Below are 13,934 nucleotides of genomic sequence, written 5' to 3'. Positions count from 1 at the left end.
TTTTATGGCCTTGGGCTCTTTTTATACTCAGGGTATTTTTAATAAAATTGGTACATTCTTGTTCTTGCATTGGCAATTTAGACAAGAGTCTAGATGAACAACAAATGGTGATTTCAATATCTCAATCTCTACGAGTATTTTTCTATTTTATTCAGCCTCTTTTCTTTATGACCTGGTTGTATCTGATAGATTCAAACACTTTGTTCTTGCTTAGCAATTAGATAGAATCTAAATAAACAACAGTATTGTATTTTATATCTCAACCAACACAGTCTTTGTTTAATTGATTTTACTTTTCTTGAGGTCTTAGATCTTTGGCACTTGACCTCCAATTGAGACGAGACATCGCCTTTGTTGATGACATGGTTCCGAGTTTGGGCATTCATCTTTTTATGAGCTCTCTCTTAAACATCAGTAGTTTAAACTTTCGTCTAGGCTCGAGGTAGATCCATTTGCAAAGCGCTTTACTCGGATTCCACAAGTTACATTAGTTCGTCAAGAGACATCCATCGGGGAGAAACGTATTTTCCCGCATCCCTACTTATTTCTTGCACTCGTTCATCAGTTTGCTTGACACTAGAAAAATTTAGGGGTCTATCTTGTTTTTATCTTCCACAAATGCCCCTAGTTTCGACACAAGAGGTTTGATTGTTTTGGATAGATTTGTGATCCCAATTTCTCGTTGGCTTTAACTCTTTGGGAATGTATTTTGTCCTAGCTCAAGATTTGGCTTGTTGGGGATTTGGGACCATACTTGTGAAAAGTTGCCTATGTATTCTCATAAAAGGAGAAATTCAGTCCGAACGTAGTTCCGAAATTGTATCACGGATAGATCGTGATTCCGCATTTCGTTGAGGAATTTTCTTAAGTTTCTGCTGGAGTTGCAATTGACTTAAGCTGGGAAAATTTTCTTAAGTATCTGCTGGAGTGGCAATTGACTTAAGCTGAAAATCTTTTGAGATCATAAGTCGAAGAGAAAAAATACTTTAGCTTTGGGCATTATATTTTCTCAAGTGGGACTCTGTGAGGATCTTGTGGTCATTTTTATTTTAATAAAAATGCCCCTAGTATTGACTAGGAGTTTGGTTTTTGAAAATGTTTAGGACCGGGCTTATACAAGCTGCCTACGTATCCCATAGCTAGGGGAATTCAGGTACAACGTAGTTCCATGCACATGCTTGTGAAAATGTTTGTTTGAATTCTTGTGAAAACGTTTAAATCCTAAATCGAAGAGAAAAATACTTTAGCTTTGGGCGTTATATTTTCTCAAGTGGGACTATGTGAGGATCTTGTAGTCATTTTTATTTTAATAAAAATGCCCCTAGTATTGACTAGGTGTTTTTGGTTTAGGAGTCAACTCAGAGTGTGATTAACTCCCCTTTTAATGTATATGCAATGAATGTATGCGATGTGATGTGAAATGAAATGTCTATCAACTTCTTTCGATAATTGATGGTGGTGACTGCACCCTGGAAGGGTTGCCTACGTACTCTCGAGAGAGATCAGGTCTCATGTAGTTCACAACTTGTGAAGTTATGAACTTTGATGTATGTAATGAGCAATAAATGCATGTTATGTGAAATGAAATGTATATCAACTTCTTTCGATAATTGATAGTGGTGACCGCACCCTATATGGGTTGCCTTCGTACTCTCGAGAGAGATCAGGTCTGACGTAGTTCACAACTTGTGAAGTTATGAACTTTGGTTGTATGTGTAATGAATGCATGTGGTGTGAAATGTCTATCAATTTCTGTCAATAATTGATAGTGGTGACCGCACCCTAGATGGGTTACCTACGTACTCTCGAGAGAGATCGGGTCTGACGTAGTTCACAACTTGTGAGTTATGAACTTTGATGTATATGATTCAACACGCATGCTTTAGACGAAGTATCTTTTGAGCATGTCGACATTGAAGGGTGTTGAGAGTTCTTCTCCATCCAAAGTGGTCAATCTCGTGGCGCCACCTGAAAAGACCTTCTTGACGAGGTAGGGTCCTTCCCATGGTGTTTGGAATTTCCCTCTAGGGTGTAGTATCTGTAAGTTCTTCTTTAGGACTAGATCGCCTTCTTGAATGTTCCTAGGTTTCACATTCTTGTTGAAAGCTCTGGTCATTCTTCTCTGGTATACTTGCGTGTGACATAATGCGTCTAACCTTTTGTCTTCCATAAGGCTAGCTGATTGTACCGTGACTTACACCAATCTTCCTCCACTACTTATGTCTCGAGTAAAACTCTTAAAGTAGGAACTTCGATTTCGATAGGTTGCACTGCATCCATTCCGTAGACCAATGAAAATAGTGTTTCTCTCGTTGACGTTCGAATGGTTGTTCTATGTCCCCATAAGGCGTATGGAAGCTTCTCGTGCCAATCCTTGTACGTCTGAGTCATCTTCTTGATGATAGTGACGATGTTCTTGTTTGCTTCCTCTACTGCGCCGTTCGTTTGAAGACGATAAGGTGAGAATTTGTGGTGTTCAATCCTGTATTCATCTAGTACTTTAGGTACTTCTCCCCGGAAGTGTCCACAATTGTCTGAGATCAAGGCATGAGGAACTCCATAACGTGCAATAATGTTGTTTCGTATGAACTTGGAAACATGTGACGACTTGAGAACCTTGTATGATTGAGTTTCGACCCACTTTGTGAAATAATCAATAGCTACAAGGATGAATTCGTGTCCGTTTGAAGCGTGAGGATAAATTTTCCCAATGATATCTATTCCCCATGTCGAGAATGGCCATGGTGAAGTCATGTTGTAAAGTAGAGATGCTGGGGTGTGCTTCAAGTTCGCGTAAACTTGACATTGATGACACTTCTTAACATATTCTACACATTCTTGTTCCATGTTCTTCCAGTAATAGCCAAAGCGAAGGATCTTCTTATCGAGTGCTGATCCGTTCATGTGTGGGTCACATGTTCCTGCATGTACTTCCTCCATGATCTGTGATGCTTGAGGCTAGTTGATGCATAACATGTTTTGACCGTCAAATGAGCGTCGATATAGCTTTCCTGCAAGTAGCACATAGTTGGTTGCGTATTGGCGTAGAGCTCTCCTCTCTTTCTTTGGGAAGTGTGAAGTATACTCTCCATGCTCAACGTACTTCTGTAGAGGTTCGAACCAAGGTTTGGGCACCACTTCGGTGTTGGCAATCGTCATCTTCTCAAAGTCTTGTTTCTGTTTCTGACGAGTCTTCAAAGGCTTGATTTTGATTCCTTCCGGGATTTGCGTCATGGCTGCTAACGTGGCCAAAGCGTCTGCAAATCGATTCTGACATCTCAGAGCATGTGTGAATGTTACATGTTCAAAATTTTTCATTAGAGTTGATAAGTGTTGATGGTAGGGTTTGAGGTTCTCTCCTTTGACTTGTCATTCACCATTAGTTTGTGAAATGACTAAGTTTGAGTCTCCTACTACTTCTAGACGTCTCGCTCCTTTTTCATGAGCAATCTTCAAGCGAGAGATGCACGCTTCATACTCTGCCTCATTGTTTGTCACTTGATATTCGAGCTTGACTGAGATTGGGTTGTATGTTCCCATAGGATCGATGAGTAGTATTCTGATGCCATAACCTTGTTTTCCTGAAGCTCCATCGAATAATAGCTTCCAGGTTGTAGGGTTAATAGTCATCACTTCGTCGTCTGGGAATGCTAACTCCTCTTCGTCTTTAACTTCGATTGGCTGGTCTGCGAGAAAATCTGCTACAATGCTCCCCTTGATAGATTTCTGAACTTTGTACACGATGTCGTACTCTGATATTATCATCATCCACTTAGCTAATCTCGGAGACAAAAGCGTTTTCTGGAATAAATGATGAAATGGATCGAGTCTTGATACTAACTTGACTATGTGGGCTTGCATGTAATGTCTTAGCCTCTTAGTGACCGAATCTATGGACCAACACACCTTTTCTACTGGCGAATAATTAAGTTCGTAGCATGTCATGCGCTTGCTTATGTAGTAGACTACGACTTCCATCTTTTCCTCGTTTTCTTGGGCTAGTAGACTACCCATTGCGTTTTTCGTGACTGTTAAGTATAGGATTATCGGTATGCCTGGTCTTGGCGGCATCAGAATGAGAGAATTCTTGAGGTATCCCTTTATCTTCTCGAATGCGTTCTGACAAGCGTCATCCCAAACGAATCTTTCATTTTCCTTAAAATTTTAAACAAAGGATCACATGTCATAGTCAACTTGTTTATGAATCGACTTATATACTGGATCTTTCCTAGAAAGCCTCGCACTTCTTTCTCACTTCGTGGAGGTGGCATTGTCGTGATCGCTTCTATCTTGCTCGGATCAACCTCAATTCCTCTTTGTGTGATTAAGAAGACTAACATCTTTCCTGTTGTCACTCCAAATGTGCACTTCTTTGGGTTGAGCCTAAGTTGGAACTTCCTAATGCGTTGTAAGAATTTATCAAGATTTTGGATGTGCCCTTCTCGATCTTTTGATTTGACAATCATATCGTCGACATAGACTTCTACCTCATTGTGGATCATATCATGAAGAATCATCGTGGCAGCTCGTTGATACGTTGCTCTTACGTTCTTCAGCCCGAAAGGCATGACTCGATAATAAAATGTTCCAACTTCTGTGATGAACGTTGTCTTCTACTTGTCTTCTAGAGCCATCAGTACTTGGTTGTAGCCTAAGAATTCGTCCATGAATGATAGGAGTTGATTGCTTGCTGCATGATACACTAGAATGTCAATGTGTGGTAGTGGGAAACTATCTTTAGGGCTTGCTTTGTTGAGATCTCGATAGTCTACACATACTCGGATCTTTCCATCTTTCTTTGCGACTGGGACTACATTGGCGATCCATTCTAGGTAATCTACCACTTCAAGGAATCCTGTGTCGAGCTGTTTCTGAACTTCCTCTTTGATCTTGTCCACGATATCTTCTTTCATTCTTCGGAGCTTCTGCTTCACCGGTTTTACGTCTTCATAAAGTGGTATGCGGTGTTGGATGATTTCTGGATCAATGTCTGGCATATCTTTATAGAACCATGCAAAAACATCTTTGTTTGCTTTTAAAAGTTTAGTTAGATTTTCACGTTCTAAATCATTTAAACTTTTTCCGATTAAAACAATTTGAGGGTCTTCTTTTGTGTTAAGGTTTATTTCAATTGTTTCTTCTGCAACAAGTTCCTTAAGGCCTTCAATAATGACATCATCAAACCGTCAAATTTTCTACGAGGTGGAGCAGTAGTGGCACTCCTTGCTTGTGATGATTGTTGACTTTGTTTAGGAGAAATGAGTTCTCTTGATGAGCATTTTGTCCTTGAGTTTGACGCGCTTGTCTGGCTCTTGTTCTTAATAGACATTTCTATAACTTTCCAACCGTCCATGAACGCCCTACATTCCCTTTCCATTTCATGTCGCATGATCTTCGGATGAAGGGGTTCAATTGTCGCATAAGTTTCCACTTCTGCTGTGAGGTCTTCAAGATGTTTCCCCAATTGTATTAGTGTAAAATGAAGATCGTCTAGCTTTAGATGAACTGACTCATTGAACCTTCTTTGTGGGTTAGTCATTGTAAATTATGATGAATATGAGTATGTTATGTTCAAGAGAACAAAGTCAGTTCGAACCCCTTTATCAAGTAAAACAAGCAATGCGTTGCTCGTATGCACATAATCCCTAACACGCGATAGACGCTCAATTTACCCATTCACAATGTAAAACATGTAGAAAAGGATGAGTAAAATAAGAATGAGTTATTTTATTAAAATCCTAAGTGTCATGTATAAAATCACAAACTCAAGTCATAAAATAAAATAAGAATAGAAAGCAAGCACCCCTCATCCTTTCGTTACAATGTCGCTCATGTATCTTCATAAAGAGATTTACATTTCAAGCATAAAGAAATCTAGTCTAAGTCTTCGAATTTTCAAGTCTTTTCGTCTTTCTTGATCGTCTTTGCGCCTCATGCATCTTTCTTGATCGTCTTTGCATCTCACGTGTCTTTCTTGATTAGATCTTGCGCTTAGAATCTGAGTAGTAAAGACACAAAGAAAGAAAACTAGTTACAATAGATTCTTCTTTTAGCTTTTCTAGGTTTCCTCAATTTTACTCCTTTAAAGTTATTAGGTTTAACCTCAAAATTTCGAAATTGTTCACATGTTTCATGGCATTTTAAAAACTTTGAATGGATAAATTGAGCGCCTAGAAATATCTATATGCATACATGTATTTATCATATATAGTAGTCAAGTAAAGGGCTTCGTGATGTGGCTTTGTTGCTCGACAGGACGAGACGAGGCAACAGCTTGGTAGAATTGGCTTTTTGGATTTTTGTTCTAAAGTTGGAAATGGCTTAAGAGAGAGTTGTTCTACCGACAAGGATACTATCCCAAAAGGGATCTCTCGATGTAAGGGGAGCTCTAAATTGGACATCCCCCTCACCTCTATTTCAAATTCCCTCATTTTCAATAGTAGGGGATATTTGAAAAGAAGAGAGGGTTAATCCGGGTTTTTTCCTATTGTTTTTCTCAACTCTCAAATCACACAAAAGCCTTCAAGGCAAGGGTTGAGGGTGTCATTCACATTGACTACCCTTAGCACATAAAATATAGATGTGTGAGCTTCATCCAACGATGTATACCCACACACCTTCACATTGGAGCTCCAAAACTCATGCAAATAATCAATTAATGTGAACATGGAGTATGAATTAAAGCGTAAGAAAGATTAAATACTTGGCCAAAATTACTTTCAAGTCAAACGTCGAATGTCCCCAGCAGAGTCGCCAGAAAACTGTGATCGATTTTTAAAAAAAAAGAATTTTTGATCAACTAGTTTGAAAATTCTGGGACACTCTTTAAAAAATTTATTTTTTGAAAACGTGAGGGGAATTTATTTTAATGTTGAAAAATTTAAGTTTTAAAAACGAGGCTTTATAGACAACTCCATATCTTAACCTCACGACTAGAGAGTCGCCACCTAATTTCAAAAATTAGGAATTTAAGAGATGTGAGTTCGGCGTTTGGTTACGTGTGGAAAGGGTTTTTTAGACGTTATATCCCACAACGCCCCTAAGGTCTCTACTAATTAATTTTGGCCTTTTTCTTTAAAACATTCTTACGCTTTACATTTTAGGATTTTCCATTTTAAACATTTAATGGTTTGCATGGGATAAAAAAATAAGCAAAGATAAAAGAAAAACAAGAGCAAATAATTCACATATAAAGTTATCCTATATGTGAATAAAAAAATAATAAATAAATAAATAAATAAATAAATAAAGTTCTATGTCTAAAGAAAATTCTAAGTCTAAGTTTGGGCTAAGTTCAATTTTAGTTAGAGTTTAATTTTATTTTTTTTCTAACCTAGGATCAAACAAGCCACAAACTATTAACTAAGCAAAATACAAAATGTCAAACAAAACAAACCCTAAGACTAAAGAAAACTAAAAATAAATAAATAAATAAATGCAGTTATGTCCTCCATCCTTGGGTGCAGAAATCTTCGGTCTTTATGTGCACAAATGCATCCTGAAGTGCTGGAAATGCATCAGATCTTTTTATGTGGAAAGGCTTCTTGGTCGGATGACAGACAAATATGGTTCATTGTGCCGTTTTGACCTAATCCTACTAACTAACACTTGATCCAAATGGATCCCGAAATGCAACAAAAAATAAATAAATCAAGCAAGGTTTTAATATATAAACACCTATATACATAAAAAACCTAATCCTAACAATTATAAAAAAAAATAATAAAAGAAGATTGCTTCTTTGTTTTGGCTTTAAGTTTTATATTTTTATTTTTGAAATAGCCAATTTAAGGGCCGGTTTTGGTTTTAAAGAAATTTTAGGTCAATGACCTTTATATACATTAAGTTTTTTTTTTTAGATTACATATTTACAACAAGAAAAGTAAAAATCCTAAACACCTATCAAAATAGAAAGCCTAAAGAGACAATATATGAAATTAAAAAAAAAAAAAAAAAAAAAGATTCAAATTCAAATTTAAGAAGAAAAAAAAAAAGATAAAAAGCTTATAATGGGGCTGCTCTTTTGATGTTAAGGGTGATATTTAATCTAAGATTTCGCAAATCTTGTGACCAACTTAACAAGAGTGGTGTTTGCTTAGGATTTTCAAATAGGCATCCTAGAGAGAGGAAGGTGAAGGTTGAAGTTCGAGAGTTGAAGTTCTAACCTTTGATAGGGTGTTAAGAGGGGTATTTATAGGCAAAGCTATGAAACCCTAGGGCCCAAAGGCCCATTTAACACACTTGACCATTGGGAAAAAACTATTTTAAACATTTACAAATGTTTAAAATAATGGAGCAATCTCCACTTGACATGTCAATAAATATCAAGTTTTCATCCAATGAGATTTAAGCTTTATTTAATAAATGATATAATACTAGTCATTTTAACACGGCTGAATTGTTCTTCCTTTCACAACTTCTTCCTTTATTTTAGCAATCTCTTTTTTTCCTTCTTTGACCTAGGATGCTTCGCATTATTGTGTAGACACCGTTATCTTTTTATTTTTGCACGTTATCCCCTTTATACACCCATTCATCCTACAAAAAAAAGGCTTTGTTAAAAAACACAAATAAACAACTTTATTTTTAATTATTTCTATTTATAAGGAACAATTCTAATTAAATAAATAAAAAGCTAACTAACTTATTCAAGAAATCAAATTTCAAAGTTTAATCTAACTAATCTAACAAACAAAATATAACTAACGAAATTTTATAAAAACGCTAATATATATTTTGTAAAATATATTTTTTTTAAATTTTTTTTATAAATACCTAAGTTAATTAATTAAATAAAACCTTGAATATTCTAAGTATAATATCTTCTCTAAGTGTTGTAACATAGACAAATTACTACCTTAACTTTATTAAGGAATCCAAAATCAATTATTTTCAAAAACTCAATTGTTCTAAAAAATAATCGTATTTAATATAAATCGTGCAATGAGTCCGTAAATGAATTCGAGAAAATTTTATAGACTCAGATTTATGAAAAGCATAAACTATAAAATTAGGTGTGAAAAATGAGTGTCTACAAACAGTAGAAATAATAATTTCAAATTGGGTTCACTGTTTATGAAGAAAGAAGATAAAGATTTCTAACCTAAGACTCACAATCGGTGAAAGTTTGTTGATAGTCTGTTAATTGATTGACCGGTCTCCCCTTTCTTTATCCACGACGGATCTCTTTTATAGAAGTTCGAAATCATCGTTCTTCACTAGCTCGGTGGTCCAATCTTCACGCTGACTACACGATGAAATCGGACGAGATGTTGCCATCCTTGCAAAATATAAATTGGAGATCGAAAAGGAGTGTTTACCGTTATATATATTTAATCATTTTAATAAACAAGTACTTACATGGTTAGATTACAAGTTCAAGACTTAATATATAACATTTTTATATTTTTTATTTTATCGTTTCAAGTTTATTAATAAATCAATTCCGAATCTAACTCAAGTATTTATTTAACCACAACTTTCGATCCGACAAACCAAGGAAAATTAAAATTAAACATATATATATAGAGAGTAATGATAGAGAGCGGGAAAGAAATGACAAGAAAGTGTATGGAAATGATGTGTCAATCCTTAAGTGGTTTAAAAATCTGAAAATTCTCTCTACTATTAAATTTTCAAACCACTTAGGGATTGACACATCATTTCTCTACACTTTCTTGTCATTTCTTTCCCGCTCTCTATCATTACTCATATATATATATATATATATATATATATATATTAGTTAAATGTTGAACTTATATAGTTAGCAATCACAGGTAAAAACTAGTCTTTTAATGTTCAAAAATTATGTTAGTATTTATATTTTTCGGTCTGCACTAATCAATATTTTTTCGTTAAAATTATGGACGGTGAGACAGTAAAAGTAGAGTCGGTATTGAAAAACTCACCAATAAAGGTCAAATTTATGTTGTTATTAATCAATAAATACTGAATTTTCGGTTGTCTTTATTAATCAATAAAGGTTAAATTTTATGCGGCATTTATTAATCAATAAATACCAAATTTATGGACGTTATTGATCAATAAAGTATGTAACTCCTACTCCTACTAGCGTTATTGATTATGAACGAATATAAAAAGGCCAAAGAAAATACGACCAGTATTAGTTGTTTATTAAAAAAAATGTTTTTAATCTAGAAGCCTGACATTTAAATTAAAACCTATTATATATTCAAATTAAACAATATTATATATAACACAAAACATATAATATGTTCCAACAATCTATTCAAAAATATATATTACAAAATATAAATAAACATTTGTAAATTTTGAACCTATATAGACCTATATGTTCACTTTCTTCGTTTCTTCAAACTTACAAAACATGAATAGACATATACAGGTTCGGTTTCATCATTTTTTTTAATCTTTCTATATCCATGAAAATTAGGTATCTCGAAACGGTAGAAAAGGGTCAGGAGAAGTCGCTTTCGGTTGAGATTTTAGATGGTGCTGTTGATCTTAAAGTTTCTCATGTTTTGGCTGAACAGTTACCTACCTTGGTTGATTCTAAACTGGTTAAATTTTTTTTGAAGAAGTAGCAAGCAGCAAGAATTAAGCAAATTAAGCAAATTTTGAGTTCTTCAAAGAATGAGTAGGGTTTTCGGCGAAGGCAGTTCAGTTTCAGCGGAGGATATGGATAGTAACGTGGAGATTGATGGAAGTTCAGCTGGATGTTTGAACAATGATCATGTTCCGTAATCTTCTGATCCTATAACTATTGATGATTTTGTTGTTCCTTTTAGCAAATTATGTTCTGAAGATGATGACGACGAGGAGGATGACACTTCTAGTGGCGGGAATTACTAACATGTTAAACAAACTGTTTCTAATGATACAGTTCAATCCCCGGCGCCTATATTAAGGGGTCTAAACAGGTTGTTAATAAGAACTTGGAAGATGTTGAGATTACAATTCACAAATCAGCAAGAGCTAAAAAAAAGGGAAAGGAAAAAGAAAGCTCGACTTGAGAATGAAAGCAGCAAAGAGCCTATTTCCTACTCATACTCATGATAGTTACAATATGGAAAATAAGGGGTCTTTATGATCCTCAAAAATACTAAGAGGTCAAGTATATCACTTGGAAACACAAAATCACGATTGTTATTATTCTGGAAACAAAGCACTATCATATTGGAAATCAGAAACAGACAAATTTAATTGATAATCAGAAGGAGCAAAGTATGAATAATGATAAGAGGTAGTTAGGTATTGAAATGCAGCAAGATTATGTTGTTGAGAATCAGGAAAAGAGAGATTTGGCTGGAAATCAGAAGCAGAGTTCAATTAATAATCATGGGCAATTGGGTATTGAAATTCAACAGGATATTGTTATTGAGATTGGGGCAGAAGGGTTTATGTAATGGTCAGAAGTATTTGGGTATTGAAGTGCAGCATGATACTATATTTGAGATTCAGGTTCAGAAGAACTTGATTGAAAACCAGAAGCAGTAGGGTTTGGAATCTGATATGGTTCTAGATAGAAGCAGCAAAATGCCTATTTCCTATACACACTCATTATTATTACAATATGGAATATAAGGGGTCTTAATAACCCTCTAAAATGCAAGGAGGTCAAGGAATTCATTAAGAAGCACAATATCACGATTGTTGGAATTCTGGAAACAAATGTCAAATTAAGAAATGTGGATATGATTAGGTTGGTTTGTATTGATGAAAATTGGGATCTTATCCATAATTCAAATACAAATACCGAGAGAATTTGGATTTGTTGGAATACTGATTTGGTGGATGTCAAGAGACTGTTTTCGAGCGATCAGGTTGTTATGATGAAGGTTACTTAAAAGATTACGATGTGAATATTTGGTTGGCAATGGTATATGGAAGCAATACTGAAAGTGTTAGAAAGCAGTTGTGGAGGGACTTGAATAGCTGGGTTGATGACACTAATTCGTGGGTTATATTTGAAGACTTTAATGTGGTCAAATTTGGTTATGAAAGAAGCCCGGAAGTTGATACTTCACAGGCAATGATTGATTTTAATGATTGTATCATAAATATTGGTGGTATTGAACCAAACAATGTTGGCAATGCATTTACTTGGTCGTCTATGCGAGGGAATGAGGACATGAGGAAAAGTAGAATTAATTGAGGGTTAATTAACGAGAATTGGGCGTTGAGGTTTCCTAAGAGTATAATTCATGTTTTTAATCCGGGTATTTCAGATCATTGTCCTATTATGTTGTCTTGGGATAAGGAGGAGAGAATTAAGAGGTCGTTTAAGTTTTTCAATTTCTGGATGGAAAGTGATAAATTCAAAATTATTCTGAAGGAGGTGTGGTCTAAACAAGTGAGTGGATCAAAAATGTTTCAAGTAAGTGAGAAACTGAAAATTCTAAAAAGTTGTCTTCAAATGTTTGATAAAAGAAAATTCAGTAACATCTCGACTAGAGTTTCTGAAGCTAGATTGATTCTTGAGGATTTACAGAAAAGAATGCTTGGTGATGAAGTTTCTCAAAGTCTGTTTCAAGAGGAAAAAGAAGTGATAACCAAATTTCGTGCTCTTAGTTCTCTTGAAGAGAACTATATAAAACAAAAGTCGAGACAAAATTGGTTGTCTCTTAGAGAAAGCAACACCTCATTCCTCTATAGAAAGTGCTCTACAAGAAACTTGAGAAATTGGGTTCATAGAATCAAGACAAGTGATGGGGTGATTGTTCAAGGGAAACAACTAGTTCATGATGAAGCCATCCGGTTTTATAGAGATCTTATTGGAACTAGAAGGGAAAGCACAAGTCATATCCACTTTCTTCATCAGATTTTGACCAAAAAAGTCACCATGGAGGAAAGTCGTCGGATGATTGAAGTAATCAGTAAGGAGGAAATTAAACATGCTTTGTTCAGTATGAGTTGGGATAAGAGTCCAGGACCCGATGGATTCAATGCAAAGTTTTTTAAGGAAAATTGGGGTGTGATCGGGCATGAGGTTAGTGAAGGCGTTCTTGAATTCTTTCAGAATAGGAGGATGCTTAAGCAATGGAATGTTATGGTTTTCAATTTGATCCCGAAGTGCCTTGTACCCGAGGAAATTCGCGACTTTAGACCTATTTCGTGATGTAACGTGATTTATAAGATTATTTCAAAAATTATTTCTAAACGAATTAAAACAGTTATGTATAATCTTGTTAGTTTGGGTCAATCTGCTTTTATACCGGGTAGAAATATATCACATAATATCCTTCTTATGTAGGGGCTTTTAAAGATCTACGGTAGGAAATACATCTCTCCTCAGGTAGCTTTTAAAGTTGATAAAAGCCTTTGACTCAATTAAATGTCCTATTATTCATGATTTTCTGAGTGCTTCAGGTTTTCCGATTATTGTTATTGATTGGATTTGGCAGTGTATCTCAACTCCTAATTTCATTGTAAGCGTTAACGAAGTTCATGATGGGTATTTCAAGGGTGAAAACGGAGTAAGACAAGGAGATCCCCTCTCTTCTTACCTTTTCGTTCTCATCATGGGGATCTTTGAGAACGTTTTTAAAATGCTCCGAAAGAATCTTCCGTACATCCACCATCCACAATGCAGGGAGGAAGATATTACACACATTTTCTTTGCGGATGACCTCTTTATTATGGCACATGCTTTTTCTAGTGTTACAAGTTTGGTTATTAATGAAGGAAAAATTTTAGCATTCTACGGTGGTGTGAAGGAGGAAATAAAAGCTAGTAATTTTTATATTGTGGGGATTCTAGAGGGCAGTTTACCGGTTTGTTATTTGGGGATACCATTATCGGCTAAGCAGCTACAGATTTCACATTGTAGGTCACTTATCGAGAAAGTCAAGAATTCAATGAATGGTTGGGCAACAAAAAGACTATCATACGCGGGTTGGATTAAGCTAGTTACGAAAGTCATCATGGGAATCATAGGATATTGGGCATAA

General features: G+C 35.3%; 1 protein-coding gene across 1 annotated transcript; it reads left to right on the top strand.

The window, feature by feature from the left end:
* The first annotated feature begins 11,860 nt into the window (after nucleotides 1-11,860).
* Nucleotides 11,861-13,934, top strand: LOC124943821. Its single transcript, XM_047484291.1, has 4 exons — nucleotides 11,861-12,125; nucleotides 12,213-13,036; nucleotides 13,238-13,279; nucleotides 13,389-13,934. Exons 1-4 carry the CDS (start codon nucleotides 11,861-11,863, stop codon nucleotides 13,932-13,934), a joined length of 1,677 nt encoding a protein of 558 aa, XP_047340247.1.

Source organism: Impatiens glandulifera, chromosome 6, assembly GCF_907164915.1.
Source record: "Impatiens glandulifera chromosome 6, dImpGla2.1, whole genome shotgun sequence".
In the NCBI taxonomy this organism is placed as follows: Eukaryota; Viridiplantae; Streptophyta; class Magnoliopsida; order Ericales; family Balsaminaceae; genus Impatiens; species Impatiens glandulifera.
This window is presented reverse-complemented; position numbering and strand designations above follow the sequence as displayed.